General features: G+C 42.2%; 2 protein-coding genes across 2 annotated transcripts in view; both read left to right on the top strand.

Annotated features, from left to right (window-relative positions):
• Positions 1–1,325: 1,325 nt before the first annotated feature.
• Positions 1,326–7,461, top strand: ARMCX5 (armadillo repeat containing X-linked 5). Its single transcript, XM_035020661.1, has 3 exons — positions 1,326–1,433; positions 1,657–1,715; positions 3,903–7,461. The coding sequence occupies exon 3, from the start codon at positions 4,380–4,382 to the stop codon at positions 5,874–5,876; it is 1,497 nt and encodes a 498-aa protein (XP_034876552.1). The 5' UTR covers positions 1,326–1,433; positions 1,657–1,715; positions 3,903–4,379; the 3' UTR covers positions 5,877–7,461.
• The window catches only part of LOC118020725 (G-protein coupled receptor-associated sorting protein 1-like), a 40,093-nt gene continuing 27,751 nt past the window's right edge, over positions 3,915–16,256 (top strand). The window contains 3 exon segments of the mRNA XM_035020549.1: positions 3,915–4,002; positions 5,781–5,837; positions 13,924–13,964. The gene's annotated coding sequence lies outside the window, so the exon portion shown is untranslated.

Raw genomic sequence — 16,256 nt, 5'->3', positions numbered from 1 at the left:
AACACAAGCAGGGGGAGTGGGAGAGGGAGAAGCAGGCTTCCTGCTGAGAAGGGAGCCTGAGGCGGGGCTCCATCCCAGGACCCAGGGATCATGACCTGAGCCAAAGCCAGACGCTTAACTACTAAGCCACCCAGGTGTCCCTGTGCAGAAGCTTTTTATCTTGATGACGTCCCAAAAGTTCATTTTTGCTTTTATTTCAGTTGAGAAACAGGCCCTTTTTCTTGGGCAATTGTGGTGACCTGGAAATGGCACAGTGTGTTACCATTTTGAGTGAGAAAAAAAGCACTGTGGCGAAAGAATGACTTGGCACAGACCAGTGGTTTGTTTCTTTGGGTTAGAGGGCAAGGTCTGCTTTCCTTTAGAAGAAAGACAGTGGTGAGGCCTCCACAGAAGCCCCTTCCCATCTACTTCCCTTCCATCACCCCATGAGCAATGAAAAAACTTGGGAAGGCTACCATAGAACCTCCAGCGCAAGTGGTTTACAGGTACAAAGTTATTTAACTATTAAGCCTCTTTAATTAGTACAGAGTTGTTTTCCTCATGTGCATGCTGAGGACCATGCATATCTAGTTGCAGGAAGTATTGTGGACATCAGGAGGGGAGGCAGGGCTTGAGAATGGCATATGCACACACAGAGGTAGTTTGGTATTAATATGCTTCTCTTATCCATCACTATTTTCCCTATATCTTTATCCCACCTTACCTTCGACTATTTCAATGCAAGAAACATGGTAGGCAATAAGATGAGAGACTTAGAGGAGAGGAGCAATAAAAGACTAAGATGTTTGACATAGATCAGCAAGTCAAACCAGAGTGGTTTTCCAGACGCCAAGCCCACAGGAGCCCAATTCGTGCAGAGAATTAAGTGTTGGAGCAGCAGCTTGGAGGCTCTTCTCTCATAGAGGGGGACACGGCTTTTGGAATAGATTAGAACGTACCCTCTTCTCTCAGTCTTGCACTCTGATTTCCCAACCCTCTTATCCCCTCCCCCAACCCGCCTATTTAGGTAGGCCTAGGACTTTGGAGAAGTGAATGTGTTAACACGACCCTGCGGTATCCTTCCGCACGATTGGGCCAGAGCGGATTCAGCGACGCCACCTCCCCATACACGCATGCGTTTCAGTTCAAGATGAAAAAAAAAATGTAGTCTTGGTTGGGGGAGATCCTAAAAGAGGGAAACTAATGCTGAGACCCTTTGATATTGGTAAGCTTCTCTCCGTATCGCGCTGCCTCCTCTATGTTCAGATGTCGCCCCAGCCCTTACCAGGATGAGAAAAAGCTAGAGCTCACCGACAGAGGGCGGAGTGGCGCTGTGCAAAGCTTGGTATCACTCCGCTTCCATCAGGCCGGATCCCCTTACACTGCGCTGTAGCTCCTCCCGCTGCAGATTTGGGTACTGGGGACGTGGCAAAGCAAAGTCTGCGGAGGAAAAGGTAGCTGTTGTTAATTAGTCACTAGGCGTGGGTCCCAGAGGAGCTTTGGGGACGGGAGGAAGGGAATACGAAAAAATGGCAGTTGTTTGCCAGTTCCGGCCCTTAATCTGATAAAGCAGGTATCGCGTCCTAAATCCCAGGTGCCGGGCCAATCCCCAGACACAGTCGCCGCCATTGTCTCGTGTCCTCGTGTCCTTCTGACTGTCCGTCCCTCTTTCTGTAGGGCACGGCACCCCTTGAGGCAAGGAAATAAGAAAGCTGCCTCTGATCCAAGCAGAGCAGGTCAGTGAGAAGGCGGGCATCGCTTGGGAGTGTGGAAATGGGTATCAGAGAGGAATGTGGGATACGTGATCTGGTCGTGGGGCGCGGGCGGTGAGAGGGAGAGGGGGACAGGGGTAATTTGAGTGGCACGCAACTATAAATTTAAAATGATCTTCCTAGCTTGATTTCCAGACACTAATCACCTCCGAGCGTGTTTGGGAAGGTAAAGGAGTATAGTAGCGGCTTCTAGCGGAGAAATGGCGGTTTATATGATAGGAGGAGGGGCTGCTGCTGTTGGTGAGAACAAGTTGTCAGGGGAGCCCTGGGAGGGAGAGTGTAAAAAGAAGTGTTTGATAATCAAGGCCCTGGATTAGAAAATGGTCTCATGTCCTGGTTACTAGTCTGACCATTAAAAACCGAGTCTCTTCCACTGTGTTTTCGTTTGGTCCTTGGATGTGTATCATGCGTTTATATATTTAGGTCTGTTCCTAAGTTTTCGGTACCGCATGTTTTTGTAAAGATCTGTAGAAGGCCGTGGACCTCAAAGGGAGGGGATAAGAAAAGGAAACCTGGCCTAATTTTTGCGGAGTGGGCAGTGCTTGGAGTTGGTAGATGGCTAGGACTAGAACAGGCAGGAGTCTGGGGGAAACTCCAGATCTCCTTTCAGCATGCTTTCCAAACAGTCCTCCCTTACTCCTGTTGTGTTGCAGAAAATGATAGGCTTTAGGGAGAGGAAGGAACCATAAAAGCCTAGATGAAATTTGGAGATAATACTTTTCATTGATTCCCAGCCAACTTCCATGGCTTGTCTGAGCATTCCATCTCTACTACTACCACCACTATCTTGCAGGGATGTTTGAGTTGTCTGTGCAGGAGAATTATCAGACTTTTGGAATGGAGCAGAGAAACTTGGAGGGAGAAGGAGGAAAAAAGGGCCACAGAAAATTTTGGCAAACAGGTACCTGTTTCCAGAAAGGATCAGTGTCCCAGGTGCTGATCTCTACCAAGGACTAAGTCTCCATTGTCTCCTTTGTGTAGATTTATTTATCTCTGCATTTGTGAATCTCTGGGTATAGACCCATCCCCAGGTCTGTGGAACTCTCAGCTGTGAAAGTTTGCAAATGGTAACCCAACTTGAACCTGGGAAATAATGAAGAAGAGAAACATGCCCTGTGTCTGTTAGGATTGGTGAGAGGGTAGATGGACAGGAGAGGATTAAGATTTAGGAATTCTATTCTCTTTTGTTTTGCCAGTTTACTAACCCCTCTTTGGTCCCTTGCTGATTTAGTTGTAAGTCTTTGGAAGCTTTGAGTATAGAAGGGTAACACTTGTTTTTCTGATTTCCCGCTGCTTTTCTTATTCTTATGCTTCACCCAGGCCAATTTTATTTATTTTTATTTTTATTTTTTTATTTTTTAAAGATTTTATTTATTTATTTGACAGAAAGAGAGACAGCAAGAGCAGGAACACAAGCAGGGGGAGTGGGAGAGGGAGAAGCAGGCTTCCTGCCGAGCAGGGAGCCCGATGTGGGGCTCGATCCCAGGACCCTGGGATCATGACCTGAGCCGAAGGCAGACGCTTAACAACTGAGCCACCCAGGTGCCCTCACCCAGGCCAATTTTAAACTAGAGAAATGCAAGAGCAGTCACTGAACAGTAAAATGGTGGGCAGCAGGGAGAAGGAGGATCAGTCCTGAATTAGGGCAGTTGTGGTATAGGACAGAAGGAAGGAAACACTAGACAAACTACAAATATAGGGACCAGGGACCAAGGTCTTTCTACCAGGAGGTCAGTTTCCATATCTTCCTATTTGTACTTGTAGGTCTGCTGTAGGGCTTGTCAACATTGGAAGCAAGGAAAGGAGGAGAAAATTACTCCAGGGCAGTGAAGTTTGGTATGAGTATGGAGACTTTCCCAGTAGACCTGTAAGATGTAGTAGTCCAACAGGAATAAAGAGCCAGTCTAGGGATTCCTTAGTCTCTCTCACCTCCATTAAGCTTTCCCACTCTCCATATTCCTGGTTTGTGTCTGGAAAGATTAGTAGCACCTGCAGTTTTGTAGAGAGTGTGAAATGAGGAGAGAGTTTGATAATTATCTACCTCTGCCATTTAGCACTGAATGTCCATACTCTTCTGTCTCTCTGTGCTAATCAACATAAGAAATAAATTGGAAAAGACTCAAAGCCCCCATTTCCTTCCTCCACCCCTAGGTCCAACTTCAGTGGCAGATCTGGTGTCCTTGGAGTGGCTGAAGACCACCACCCTCCACAGGGCTGCGCTCAGGCACACAGCCATTCTTCCCTTACCTGAGTGAGCTTCCTCTGCACGTTGTTTATATCATTGGCAGAGCCTGTAGTTGGAAAGGGGGCCGAGTGACGAATGGACTTTGTATGAAAACACCAACCTGGGACAGACCTTCAGTCAAGGTTGAGATGGGGTTGGGGTATATAACCTGGCCTTGCCTTTAACTTGGATCATAACTGGCTCTGAGGCTAAAGCAGGGGCAGAGCAGGGGCTGGGGCTGCCCTAAAAGCTGCAATCAGTGGCCCTGCCAACACTAGAGCCAAGGCTAAGATCCAGGCCAAGGCAGTGGCTGAGGCAGAACTGAAAACAGGACCAGTGCCCCAGGCCAAGGCTGGGGATGGAGCAGTGGCCAGGACACAGTGACCTACACTGAGGCCGTGACTATGACAAGGGATGTGGGCAAGATGGAAGCTATGACTAAGAATAGAGTCATGACTGAGACTAAGGCAAAATCCATGGCAGAACCTGGTATAGTGCCCCAAACCAAGCCAAAGGTGATGCCTATGGCCAGGGTCAGTGCAGTGACCAAGTACGAAGTCAAGGCTGGTGCTGGACGTGAAGCCAGTATCAGGTCCTTTGCCAAGGCTGATGATAAGGCCAATATTGAGTCCAGGCCCCAGAGAAAGAGAGAGGACGGCATCAAATTCAGGGCTGGGGCTGGGGACAGAGCTGGTATTGTAATCGAGTCCAGTGATGAGGATGAAGAAAATGTCTGCTCCTGGTTCTGGACTGGAGAAGAGCCTAGTGTAGGATCCTGGTTCTGGCCTGAAGAGGAGACTCCTTCTCAAGTTTATAAGCCTCCACCTAAGATCCAGGAAAAGCCCAAGCCCATACCCAAACCAGAACTCACTATAAAACAAAAAGCAGCAGCATGGTCAAGGGCCAGGTATAGTGTCCTAGTCCCAATAGAAGGAGGGGAGCCATCCTTGCCTGCAGAAGGGAATTGGACTCTGGTTGAGACCTTGATTGAAACTCCTCTGGGGATTCGGCCTCTGACCAAGATCCCACCCTATAATGGGCCTTACTTCCAAACCTTAGCTGAGATCAAAAACCAGGTTAAGTATAGGGAAAAGTATGGGCCCAATCCAAGAGCCTGCCGCTGTAAATCACGTGACTTTAGTTTAGAGCCTAAAGAGTTTGAAAAACTCGTTGCCCTACTTAAGTTAACTAAGGATCCTTTTATTCATGAAATAGCTACTATGATAATGGGCATCAGTCCTGCTTATCCATTTACCCAAGATATAATTCATGACGTAGGTATTACTGTTATGATTGAAAACTTGGTCAATAATCCCAATGTTACAGAACACCCTAGAGCTTTAAATATGGTAGATGACAACTCTGAGTCTTCTGAAGAACCAAAACCAGCAGAGTTATATATACATCAAGTTTGTAAGGACATAATCTCTTACCCGTTGAACTCCCCTGTGCAACTGGCTGGACTAAAATTATTAGTGCACCTGAGTGTGAAATTTGAGGATCACCGTATAATTGCTAATTACATTCCAGATTTTCTTACCTTGTTAAACAAGGGAAGTGTCAAAACCAAGTTTTATGTTTTAAAAGTGTTTTTGCGCTTGTCTAAAAATCAAGCCAATACAAGAGAACTGATTAGTGCCAAAGTACTATCATCATTGGTTGCGCCCTTTAACAAGAATGAGTCAAAGGCCAATATTCTTAATATCATTGAAATATTTGAGAATATAAATTTCCAATTCAAAAAGAAGGTGAAGCTGTTTACCAAGGAAGAGTTCACTAAATCTGAGCTTATTTCCATATTCCAGGAAGCAAAAGAGTTTGGTCAGAAACTCCAAGACTTAGCAGAGCACAGTGATCCTGAGGTGAGAGATAAAGTTATACGATTAATACTCAAACTCTGAATGGCTGTATGTTCTCACAAAACCATGAACAATTTTTTTGGTGTTGTAATATGAAGCCACGCGTATTATAATTGTAAGTTCAATATTTATGTTATTTGTATTGATTGAAGGAGGCAACCTTATGGATACCAAATGATTTTGAGAGCTTGAATGTGTGTTGATTTTCATTGTGCTATATAAGTGGAGATATTTTTAGTATTTCTGCAACATTACCTGATAATGAACCTATTCATTCTGAGTAAGCTATACTTCTGTGCTTTATATTGACATAAGTGTATTCATTTGAGACTTTATTTACATGTTAATAAAGTTGCATGCTAAAACTGGTGAAAACATTGTCCTAGTTCTTCAGTTGAAGTCTAGTCAGAAGGATAAAGCACAATTACCACAAAGACGATAAAGGGCACTGTCTGTGTGTGTAGGAGGGTACAAACAAAACAAGTTTACACTGGTAGATCCTTTAGTTTCAACATGTTCGAAGAATGGAATCACTCCATACAAGAAGACAGGACCGTGCTACTAGATGACATCTGGGCAGATCTGGGGAAAGGGGTGAGGACACAGACCTAGGAGAAAAGGAACACAGATTCTTTCATTCCAGTCTGAGTCCCAGCACTTGGGTTCACCCTTTAACATAGGATTTCTCATCAGGATATCTTGAAGCTTTTTAACTCCCAGAAGGATTCCTGGTTCTCACTCCCATTCAGCAAAGCCATAGAAATATGGTTCTGAAAGGACCCAGCCCCACCATGCCCTCAAACTCTGGGTACCCCCATCAAGGTGCCAGGTTTACTGCTTCATTCCCTGTAGTCCTGGACCTCAGAGGAAGGTCTTCCTGGAGACCAACTGCAGAAGCTGCTTCATGGATAGTCATGCCTTGGTGACTGTTTACTCTCATCCTTGCTTTTGTTTGCTGGCCAATGCTTTGGGCTTTGTAATTTGCACCTATCCTTGGTGGTAGCACCTTGTTTGTGCTGATCCCTTTTGGCCAGAGTTCGTCGAGCTGAGCTCAGTGAGATAGCTACAGGATTCCAAAGTCCTTTAGGGGTGTGTAGTTAGGAAGAAATTAATTTCCCTAATTCCATTATCCTATCTATCTATTTGTGCAGTTTACAGAGCCGAAGCCATGTGGTCTATACTGCTTCAGGTCCTCCTGTTTATACTTAACAAAAGCTAGGCTAGGGGTTACTGAAATAGAATGCCAGAGTATAGATTGGGATCTGGGGTTACCTCTGCCTCCTTTGCTGTTACTGTCCCCTTTCCTTTACTGCCAAGAATTGGGAAATATAGATATTAGGATCAGTGTACAAATACTAGTCTTTCTTTTGAACTTCCTCTTGCTCCTAATTTTTGTATTTGGGGAAAGGCCTAAACTGAAAAATCTCAACAAGGTTTCAGGTACTCCTAGTTTTAGAAGCCATGCCTAGTTTTTCGGTTAAGGTCAGTCCTGAACCTATTTTTTATACATCTAGGAGTTAAAATGAAGGACAACTGGCTACACATGTGCACTAAAGGGTGAAAAAAGTAGGATTTTTGCAATGTGCTGTTGCAGCTCAGATGATTTTTGAAGTTCTTTGTAATTTTTTTTTTTTTAAGTAGGCTCCGCGCCGGTGTGGAGCCCAACACAGGGCTTGAACTCACGACCCTGAGATCAAGACCTGAGCTGAGATCAAGAGTTGGATGCTCAACCTACTGAGCCACCCAGGCGCCTGTTTATAATTTGTTTTTTAATCCCCTGGAATTCCAGCTATGTGTACTAATTTCAGAGTTGGGGTCTTCACAATACAATTGGACCAGACCCTTTGGAAATATTCTGTGTCTCAAATGCCCTATGGAGCACACAATCAGCTATGGAATTTTCCATCGGCTAAAGAGAAGAATGAGTATGGGGTATGCAGGTATTTGTGTCAAAGCAAGAAGCTGATTGTCTCTCCTTAGGTGGGAATTATGGGAGACAGTCATTTCCCAAATTGTTCCTGGGGTGTGCTTGAAGTCAAAACCCTGTTGCTCATCCCTTGTTTCACTCCTTTCCTGGAAAAATAATTCAGGCAACTCCATGTGGTATCAGGGCTGATCCAATATTACCTCTCTTAAAATGTTGCTGCCTGGGAGTAAAAATCAGGATGGATTTCTCATCTTTCCTCTCATGAAGTAAAGCAAGTGATCTTCCTACAACACACCTGGACTGTTAGCACACAGTGACCAAACTTTACCATACCTTCAATTTTAAAAGAGGAATTTTCAATGGGAATTCATCTATACAATATCACCAAATTCCCCAGCAGGGCTTTCAAAGCTGTGTATCCTTCAGCACCTTTCCATTTTTCCCATTATATCCCACCATGTGACCTACATTCAAGCCACAGTGGGCTATTGTTTCCTGACTACTATTATGCACTTTTCCTGCTTTTGTGCAGTTGCTTAGGCTCACTCATTCTGCAATGCTTTTACAACTTTTTTTTTTGCTTTTTTTGCTTTTTACTCATTCTTTTTAAGCTCAGCTCAAGAATGCCAGGTTGTTTTGAAGTCTTCCCTGACATGCTTATCCTCCTTGTCTCCATGTTGGAATTAATAGCCCCTTCTGCATTTCCAAAGTTTTTTATTTACTCCTCTAATTTTAGCATTTGTGTCTTTTTTTTTTTATAGATTTTATTTATTTATTTGACAGAGAGAGACACAGTGAGAGAGGGAACACCAGCAGGGAGAGTGGGAGAGGGAGAAGCAGGCTTCCCGCTGAGCAGGGAGCCTGATGCGGGGCTCGATCCCAGGACCCCAGGATCATGACCTGAGCTGAAGGCAGACGCTTAATGACTGAGCCACCCAGGCGCCCCACATTTGTGTCTTTATACTATGCCTTGGAATCTTAGTAAGTTGGAGCTTGTGTTTAGAGATAGCATAGAGGGGGAAGCTTGGGCTTTGAGAATGTCTGAATTCCAAAGCCTGAACTTTAGATTATGTATAGTAATAATGATTATTAACATTTATACATTTATTAAGTGCTTACTATGTGCCAGATACCATCCTGTGTGCTTTACTTGTATTAACTCATTTAATTCCTAAAACATCCCTATGGAGTAGGTCCCCCAGCCACATTTTACGTGTGAGAGAACTGAGATACTGATTGGGTAAATAACTTGGCCAACTTCATTTTCATTCATGTCTAAGTACGCTCTGATTTCCCTGTGACTTCTTTGACCCACTGGCTGTTTAAGAGTATGTTGTTTAATTTCCACATTTGTTAATTTTCCAGTTTTCCCTTTGTCATTGGTTCTTAGCTTCATCTATTGTGGTCAGTGAAGATACTTCATACCATTTCAATCATTTTTAAGTTTATTGAGACTTGTTTTATGTCCTAACATGTTTGGAGAATGTTCCATGTACACCTGGGGAAAGTGTGTATCTTGCTGTTGTTTTGTGGAGAATTCTATATATGTCTGATAAGTCTAGTTGATTTATAACACTGTTGCAACCCTCTGTTTCCTTTTTGATATTCTCACCAAATGTTCTACCCATTGAGTGTGACGTTGGAAGTCTTCAACTATTATTGTAGAACTGTCTATTTCTCCTTTCAATTCAGTCAATTTTGCTTCTTAGAGATTTTTACTTCCTGATGATCTCTGCTCTATTTTTACTGTTTTTAATCCCTTTCTATCTATAGGTTCCTCTGTATCTGCATGGAGGGAAAAAAAAAAAATATATATATATATATATGAAAAAGAATAATCATTTCTTCAACTCTTAACTCCACACACTTTTCCACCTATCATCCTATCTTTCTCTACCCTTTCACAACAGTGTTTTCTACATTTCTACATTGTTTTTTTTTCCTGCTTTCTCATCTTCTACTCAGTCCTCACACAGATACAGTCTAGTTTCTTTCTCTTTTCTGTACTGAAACTCTGCACTCAAAGTCACCAAAGCTCTCATCTTCCCTAAACAAAAGGGACAATTTAATTTTAAAAATATTTTATTTAAGCATGGTGTTAGAGATTAATGCTTATTTTCCACTTTTGATGTATCCTTCCATGTGGTGGGACTTCATTAGAATGACAACTCTTTTCTCTGCCCTCACCCTTATTCACTCTTATTTTTCCATCTTCCCTTTCTCCTTGAAAGTTTGCCTTACCACAAAGGGTTGTGTCCTACTTTGCTTTTCCATAATATAAGTTTTCATGTGTACATTGAAATAGATCCCCAGTTTCTAATTGGGTGGGATATTGTAGCAAATTCTTGGATTTATTTTTAGGAACACTATTGTCCAAAATTCTAAGTCACATTCCTCTGTATCAAATTTGTCAGTAACATAGATTCTTTTATTCCCCAGCTTTACAGAGATATTATGGACATATAACACAGGTAAATTTAAGTTGTATAACATCATGATTTGATACACATATATATTGTGAGATGATTATCACTATAACGTTAGTTAACACCACCATTCCATCACATGATTACCAATTTTTTTGTGGTGATAACATTTAAGATTTACTCTCTTAACAATTTTCATGTATGTAATACAGTATTGTTAGTTATAGTCACCATGCTGTACATCAGATCACCAGAACTTATTCATCTTATAGGTGGAAGTTTGTACCCTTTGACCAACATTTCCTCATCTCACCCATCCCCAGCCCCTGGCAACCACCATGCTACTCTCTATTTCTGTGCATTGTTTTTTTAGATTCCACATATAAATAAGAACATACAGTATTTGTCTTTCTCTGTGTGGCTTATTTCACATGGCGCAAGGTCCATTGTTATTGTCCCTAAAGGGAGGATTTCCATTTTTATGGCTGAATAATATTCTTTTATATATACACCACATTATCCATTCATCTTGTCAGTGGACGCTTAGATTGTTTCCATGTCTTGGCAATTGTGAATAATGCTTCAGTGAACATGGAGGTAAAGATGTCTCTTTGAGATAGTGATTTTATTTCCTTCAGATATATATGTAGAAGTGGGATTGCTAGATCATATGGTAGTTATATTTTTAATTCTTTGAGGAACTTCCATACTGTTTTCCATAGTGGCTAAACCAATTTACCTTACCACCAACAGTGCACAGGGGTTTATTACTACCTGTCTTCCTCTTAGACATGGTTTTGTTACATCCTGCAAGTTTTGGTATGTTGTGTTTCCACTTTCATTGTTTTAAGATTTTTTGAAATTTACCTTTTGATTTTATTTTTGATCCATTGGTTGCTCAGGAGGATGTTGCTTAATTTCCACTTATTTGTGAATTTTCAGGTTTTCTTCCTGTTATCATCAGCTTTTTAAAAAGATTTTATTTATTTATTTTGACAGAGAGAGAGGGGGAGAGAGCCCAAGCAGGGGAGACAGCAGGCAGAGGGAAAGGGAGAGGCATGCTCCCAGCTGAGCAGGGAGCCTGATGCGGGGCTCGATCCCAGGACCCTGGGATCATGACCTGAACCGAAGGCAGACACTTAATGACTGAGCCACCCAGATGCCCCTATTTTCAGCTTAAAGAATTGAATCCTTTTGGATGCCTGGGTGGCTCAGTCCATTCAGTATCTGTCTTCGGCTCAGGTCATGATCCCAGGGTCCTTGCTCAGCAGGAAGCCTGCTTCTCCCTCTGCCTGCTGCTCCCCCTGCTTGAGTGCTCTCTCTCTCTCTCTCTCACAAATAAATAAACGAAATCTTAAAAAAAAATTGAATCCTTTAAGAACTTAAAGAACTGAATGATGAATCCTTTCATCATTTCTTGTAGATCTAGTGATGATGAACTGCCTCAGCTTTTGTTTTTCTGGAAAATTATCTCTCATTTATGAAAGACAACTTTGCTGAGTAATGTGTTCTTGGTTGGCAGTTTTTTTTTCTTTCAGCACTTTGAATATATCACCCCACTCTCTCTTGGCCTGCAAGATTTCCACTGAGAAATCCATTGATAGCATGGAGGTTCTCTTGTAAGTTACAATCTTCTTATCTTTGCTGCTTTTAAGATTCTCTTTTTGTCTTTGACAATGACAAAGTGTCCTTGAGTTTTAGACAGTTTTATTAAAATGTGTCTTAGAAAAGCTTGTTTTAGGTTGAAATTTGGGGCTGGCCTATGACCTTCATAAACTTGTATGTCCAAATCTCTCCCCAAATTTGGTAAGTTCTTAGTCATTATTTCTTTAAATAAGCTTTCTTCTCCTTTCTTCCGCTCTTCTTCTGGGACTCCAATAATGCAGAGATTTTTTTTTAATGGTATCCCATAATTCATGTAGCATTTCTTCACCCTATTTCATTATTCTTTCTTTTTGCTTTTTACTGAAAGATTTCAAATGACCTTCAAATGTCTTCTTGTTTACTAATTCTGCTTGGTTGCGTCTGCTGTTGAAGCTCTCTTTTGAATTCTTCAGTTCATTTAATGTCTTCTTCAACTCTAGGATTTCTGCTTTTTTTAATGGTTTCTGTATCTTTATTGAACTTCTCATTTTGTTTATTTTTCTCTAATTTCATTTACTTGCCTGTATTTTCATGTAGTTCACTGAATATAAGAGGATTATTCTGAATTCTTTGTCAAACAGTTCATAGATCTGTTTCTGTAGAGTCAGTCATTGGAGTTGTATTAGTTTCCTTTGGTAAAGTCATGTTTCCTTGATTATTCATGATCCTTGTGGCCTTGTTTTAGTGCCTGCACATTTGAGGAATTAGAACCTCTTCTAGTCTTTATAGACTGCTTCTGCAGACAAAGCCCATCATTCAACAACTCATCCAGGGATTCTGGGTGGGCTATCCAGTGGTGTCCATGGTGGGCTTTCTGCTGAACTCTGAGTGGGCCGGTCTGGTGTCTGGGTAAGCAAGTGGGCAAATCTCATGCTTGTGTACATGGGGATCCACCTGGTGCCTGGGTCCAAGGAGGCAGGCCTGGAGCCTAGGTTCACTGGGGCCTAATAGGCACCAGGGACCACTGGAGTTGGCTTGATGTCTCAGCCCACAGGGGCCAATTGTGTACTAGGGGAAGCTGTGAGCCTGGCTTCACAGGAGCCAGCCTAAAGGCAGGGGCCACTGTGGCCGCGCTGGTGCTGGGGAAGGCCAGGCCCCTTGGGTATGTGGGAGCTATCCTTGAGGCTGGACCACAGAGGCTGGCCTGGTGCTGGGGCAAGCTAAGAGCCTGAGTCCATGGGAACTGGCCTAGAGTTTAAGTCTGCAGGGGCTAGTCTGGCACTGGGGTGGGCTGGGGGATTAGGGCTGCAGGAGCTAGCCTGGTTCTGGGGTGGTTCAAAAGCCTGGGTCCGCAGTACCCAGCCTAGTGTTGGGCCCAGGTGGGAGCCTGAATTCATAGTAGCTGATCGGTTGCCTGAGGTGACAGGAGTCACCTGGGGCTGTGGGAGCTGGCAAGCATGAGGATATGCTGAAAGCCTGGGCCACAGAGCCATTCATGGCCTCAGGAGCCAGCCAGCACTATGGTAAGCCAGGAACCTAGGTGTGCAGGAGGAGCCTGCTATGAGCATGGGCCCACAGATACCACCCCAGACCACTGGGGCTGGTTTTTGCCAGGGTGAGCCAGAAGCCTGGGTTCATAAGAACTTTCTGGGATCTTGGTGCCACAGAAGCCACCTGAAGCCACAGGAGTTGGCAAACACCAGGATGAGTCAGAGGCTGGGGTTTGTGGGAGGCTGCCAAGAGTCTGTTGCTCTGGAAGCTCTCTGGAGTCATGGGAGTCACTTGAGCATGCTGGAGCTGATAGGCACTGAGGTGAGCCAAGAGCCTGGTTTTGCAGGAGCTGATTGTGAGCCTGGTATCATGGGAGATGCCTAAAGCTGTGGGTCTGGAAGGCACTGCAGTGAGCTGGGGGCCTGGGTTTGTGGGAGCCTGCAGAGAGCCACTTAGGGCCACAAGGGTTGACCTTGTGCTGGGACAGTTCAGCTGTGGAGTCTGGTGAAATTGGGCACTCACTTCACTCTCCATTTCCCATAGGAAGGGTATCTCTCCATGCTGGACTACTGGGTTTTGGGGGAAAGGTGATAGAGTTAATGTGAATCTATCTTTCCTACCCTCCTCAATACATCTTTTCTTATTTCTGTGCTTCACCCAGGTGCTGTCGTCCCTCAACTGGAATCCTTGGCTCTTTTGAAGGTATTTTTGTGCATGGATAGTTATTCAAGTTGGTATTTCTGAGGTGGTTGAGCACTAGAAAGCCCTATGCATCTGTGTTGCTGACATCACTCCCTACTTTATTATTTTTACTCATTTTATCTAGAGTATGGGTGGGGAAGAGGACAGATACTTACTTGGTCCCTCAAACCTCTAATCGTGCAATATCTTAATACATTCTGGTTTCAAAAAATTAAGCATCATAAATAAAGACCTCTTTGAATACAACTCCAATCCCAGTCTCCTTCCTAGAGGCAACACATATTGTCAGTTTCTAGAACTTTTCTATGCATTGCCTACATACAAAGATATGCAAGTATCCTGAGGATTTTTTAAAGTATTAAATTTTATCATAGTATTGTATTCTTTAACATTTTTTTCAATAGTATGATTTAGAGATTTTTTCCATGTAAGTATATATCTATTTTTTCTTAGTGCTGTATCAAATTTCATGTATTGCAATATCATTTTTGTTTCTCTGGGTGTTTCTGAGTAGACTTCTGGGTCATAGGTACTTTTCATTTTAATAGACATTTGAAATCTCCTTAGAAAGGGATTATATCATTTTACACACTATCAGTATATGAGAGTTCCTGGTTCCCCACACATCCACTAACATTTCTGAGTATTTGCATATTTAAACATATCTGCCAATCTGATAGATGCAAAATGGTATCACTTTGTTTTAATTAAAATTTTACTAATATTGAAGAAAATATATAAGTTCCATTAACTCACAGAAAAAAATCAGATGAAGAATATGAATTTCCCTTTTAAGAAAATACACTTGGGGCGCCTGGGTGGCTCAGTTGGTTAAGCGACTGCCTTTGGCTCAGGTCATGATCCTGGAGTCCCGGGATCGAGTCCCACATCGGGCTCCCTGCTCAGTGGGGGGTCTGCTTCTCCCTCTGACCCTCTTCCCTCTCATGTCTGCTTCTCCCTCTGACCCTCTTCCCTCTCGTGCTCTCTGTCTCTCATTCTCTCTCTCAAATAAATAAATAAAATCTTTAAAAAAAAAAAAGAAAATACACTTCAGGGGTGACTGGGTGGCTCAGTCAGTTAAGCGCCTGACTCTTGATTTCGGCTCAGGTCATGATCACAGGGTCATGGGATCAAGCCTCGCATTGGGCTCTGTGCTCTTCTGTCTCTCTCCCTCTGTCCCTCCTCTCTCTCTCTCTCTCAAATAAATAAATAAAATCTTAAAAAAAAATACAACTCAATTTGTAAGCAGCTAAATGCTTCTTAGCAGCATTTTGGGGGCTATGGAAAAGTCTGAAAAGAAAAAATTTTTTTTTGCATGAACTTAAGATTCACAAATCCCTAGTATGCCAAGAAAAGATAAGAAGTGCTAAAAAACTTGAGAGTTTACTATTATGAGTTATAAGATATTTTGTTATTTTAATTGTTTCAAATATGTGGAGATACTGTTCAGATAATTATATAAATCATTAATATAAATCATCAATAATTAGTGTGATAAATGATGATTTTGCAGTAAGATCACCAAACTTTTCTAAAGAGAAGCGACACAAGAAGAAGTTATTAACTTATTTATATGTGGGGCAGAATAGAAGGAGGGGTGAAACTTAAAAGCTGACAGTAGTCAAAGACCAAAAAATGGAGCCAGCCTTTTTGTTATACAGACTATAAAATATGTTTTGTTTACCAGTCATAACTAGAAGCTTATACAGATAGGTTTCTATTGTGATTGAAGCAAAATGTCAGTTTGGGTTGATCAAATTTCTCTGAAATACATACTTTTGTTCTGGCATCTTTGTCCCAAAAACTAAATGTATCAGAATATCCCGGAGTTGTAAGTATTCAATAAATCAATGGCATGGATATCTTGAGTAACTTAAGCACTGGCTTCACTACATCAATAGCAGGGTTTAGTGATTAATATAATGAATATAACATAATGAACATTAATATATTGAATACTGTTATGAATATATTGAATACTGAATTAATATAATGCATACTGTTTTCCAAAGTATTTTCCTTCAGCACTTTTTAGAGCAAAGCTATTAGGCTGACTCAATTTGGCTTTAAACATAGCAATATGTTTCAAATGATGCCATCACTAAAGTAGAAAGACAACTCATAGCATAGGAGAAAGTATTTGCAAATTATATATATGATATGGGTCTAGTACCCAGAATATAAAATGAACTCTTACCACTCAATAAAAAGACAAATAAAACAATTAAAAATAGGCAAAGGATTTGAATAGATATTTCTCCAAAGAAGATATTCAAATAATCAATAATGATT

The sequence above is a fragment of the Mirounga leonina genome, unplaced genomic scaffold, assembly GCF_011800145.1.
Source record: "Mirounga leonina isolate KUSES-001 unplaced genomic scaffold, KU_Mleo_1.0 Mir_101414, whole genome shotgun sequence".
NCBI classification, from domain to species: Eukaryota; Metazoa; Chordata; class Mammalia; order Carnivora; family Phocidae; genus Mirounga; species Mirounga leonina.
This window is presented reverse-complemented; position numbering and strand designations above follow the sequence as displayed.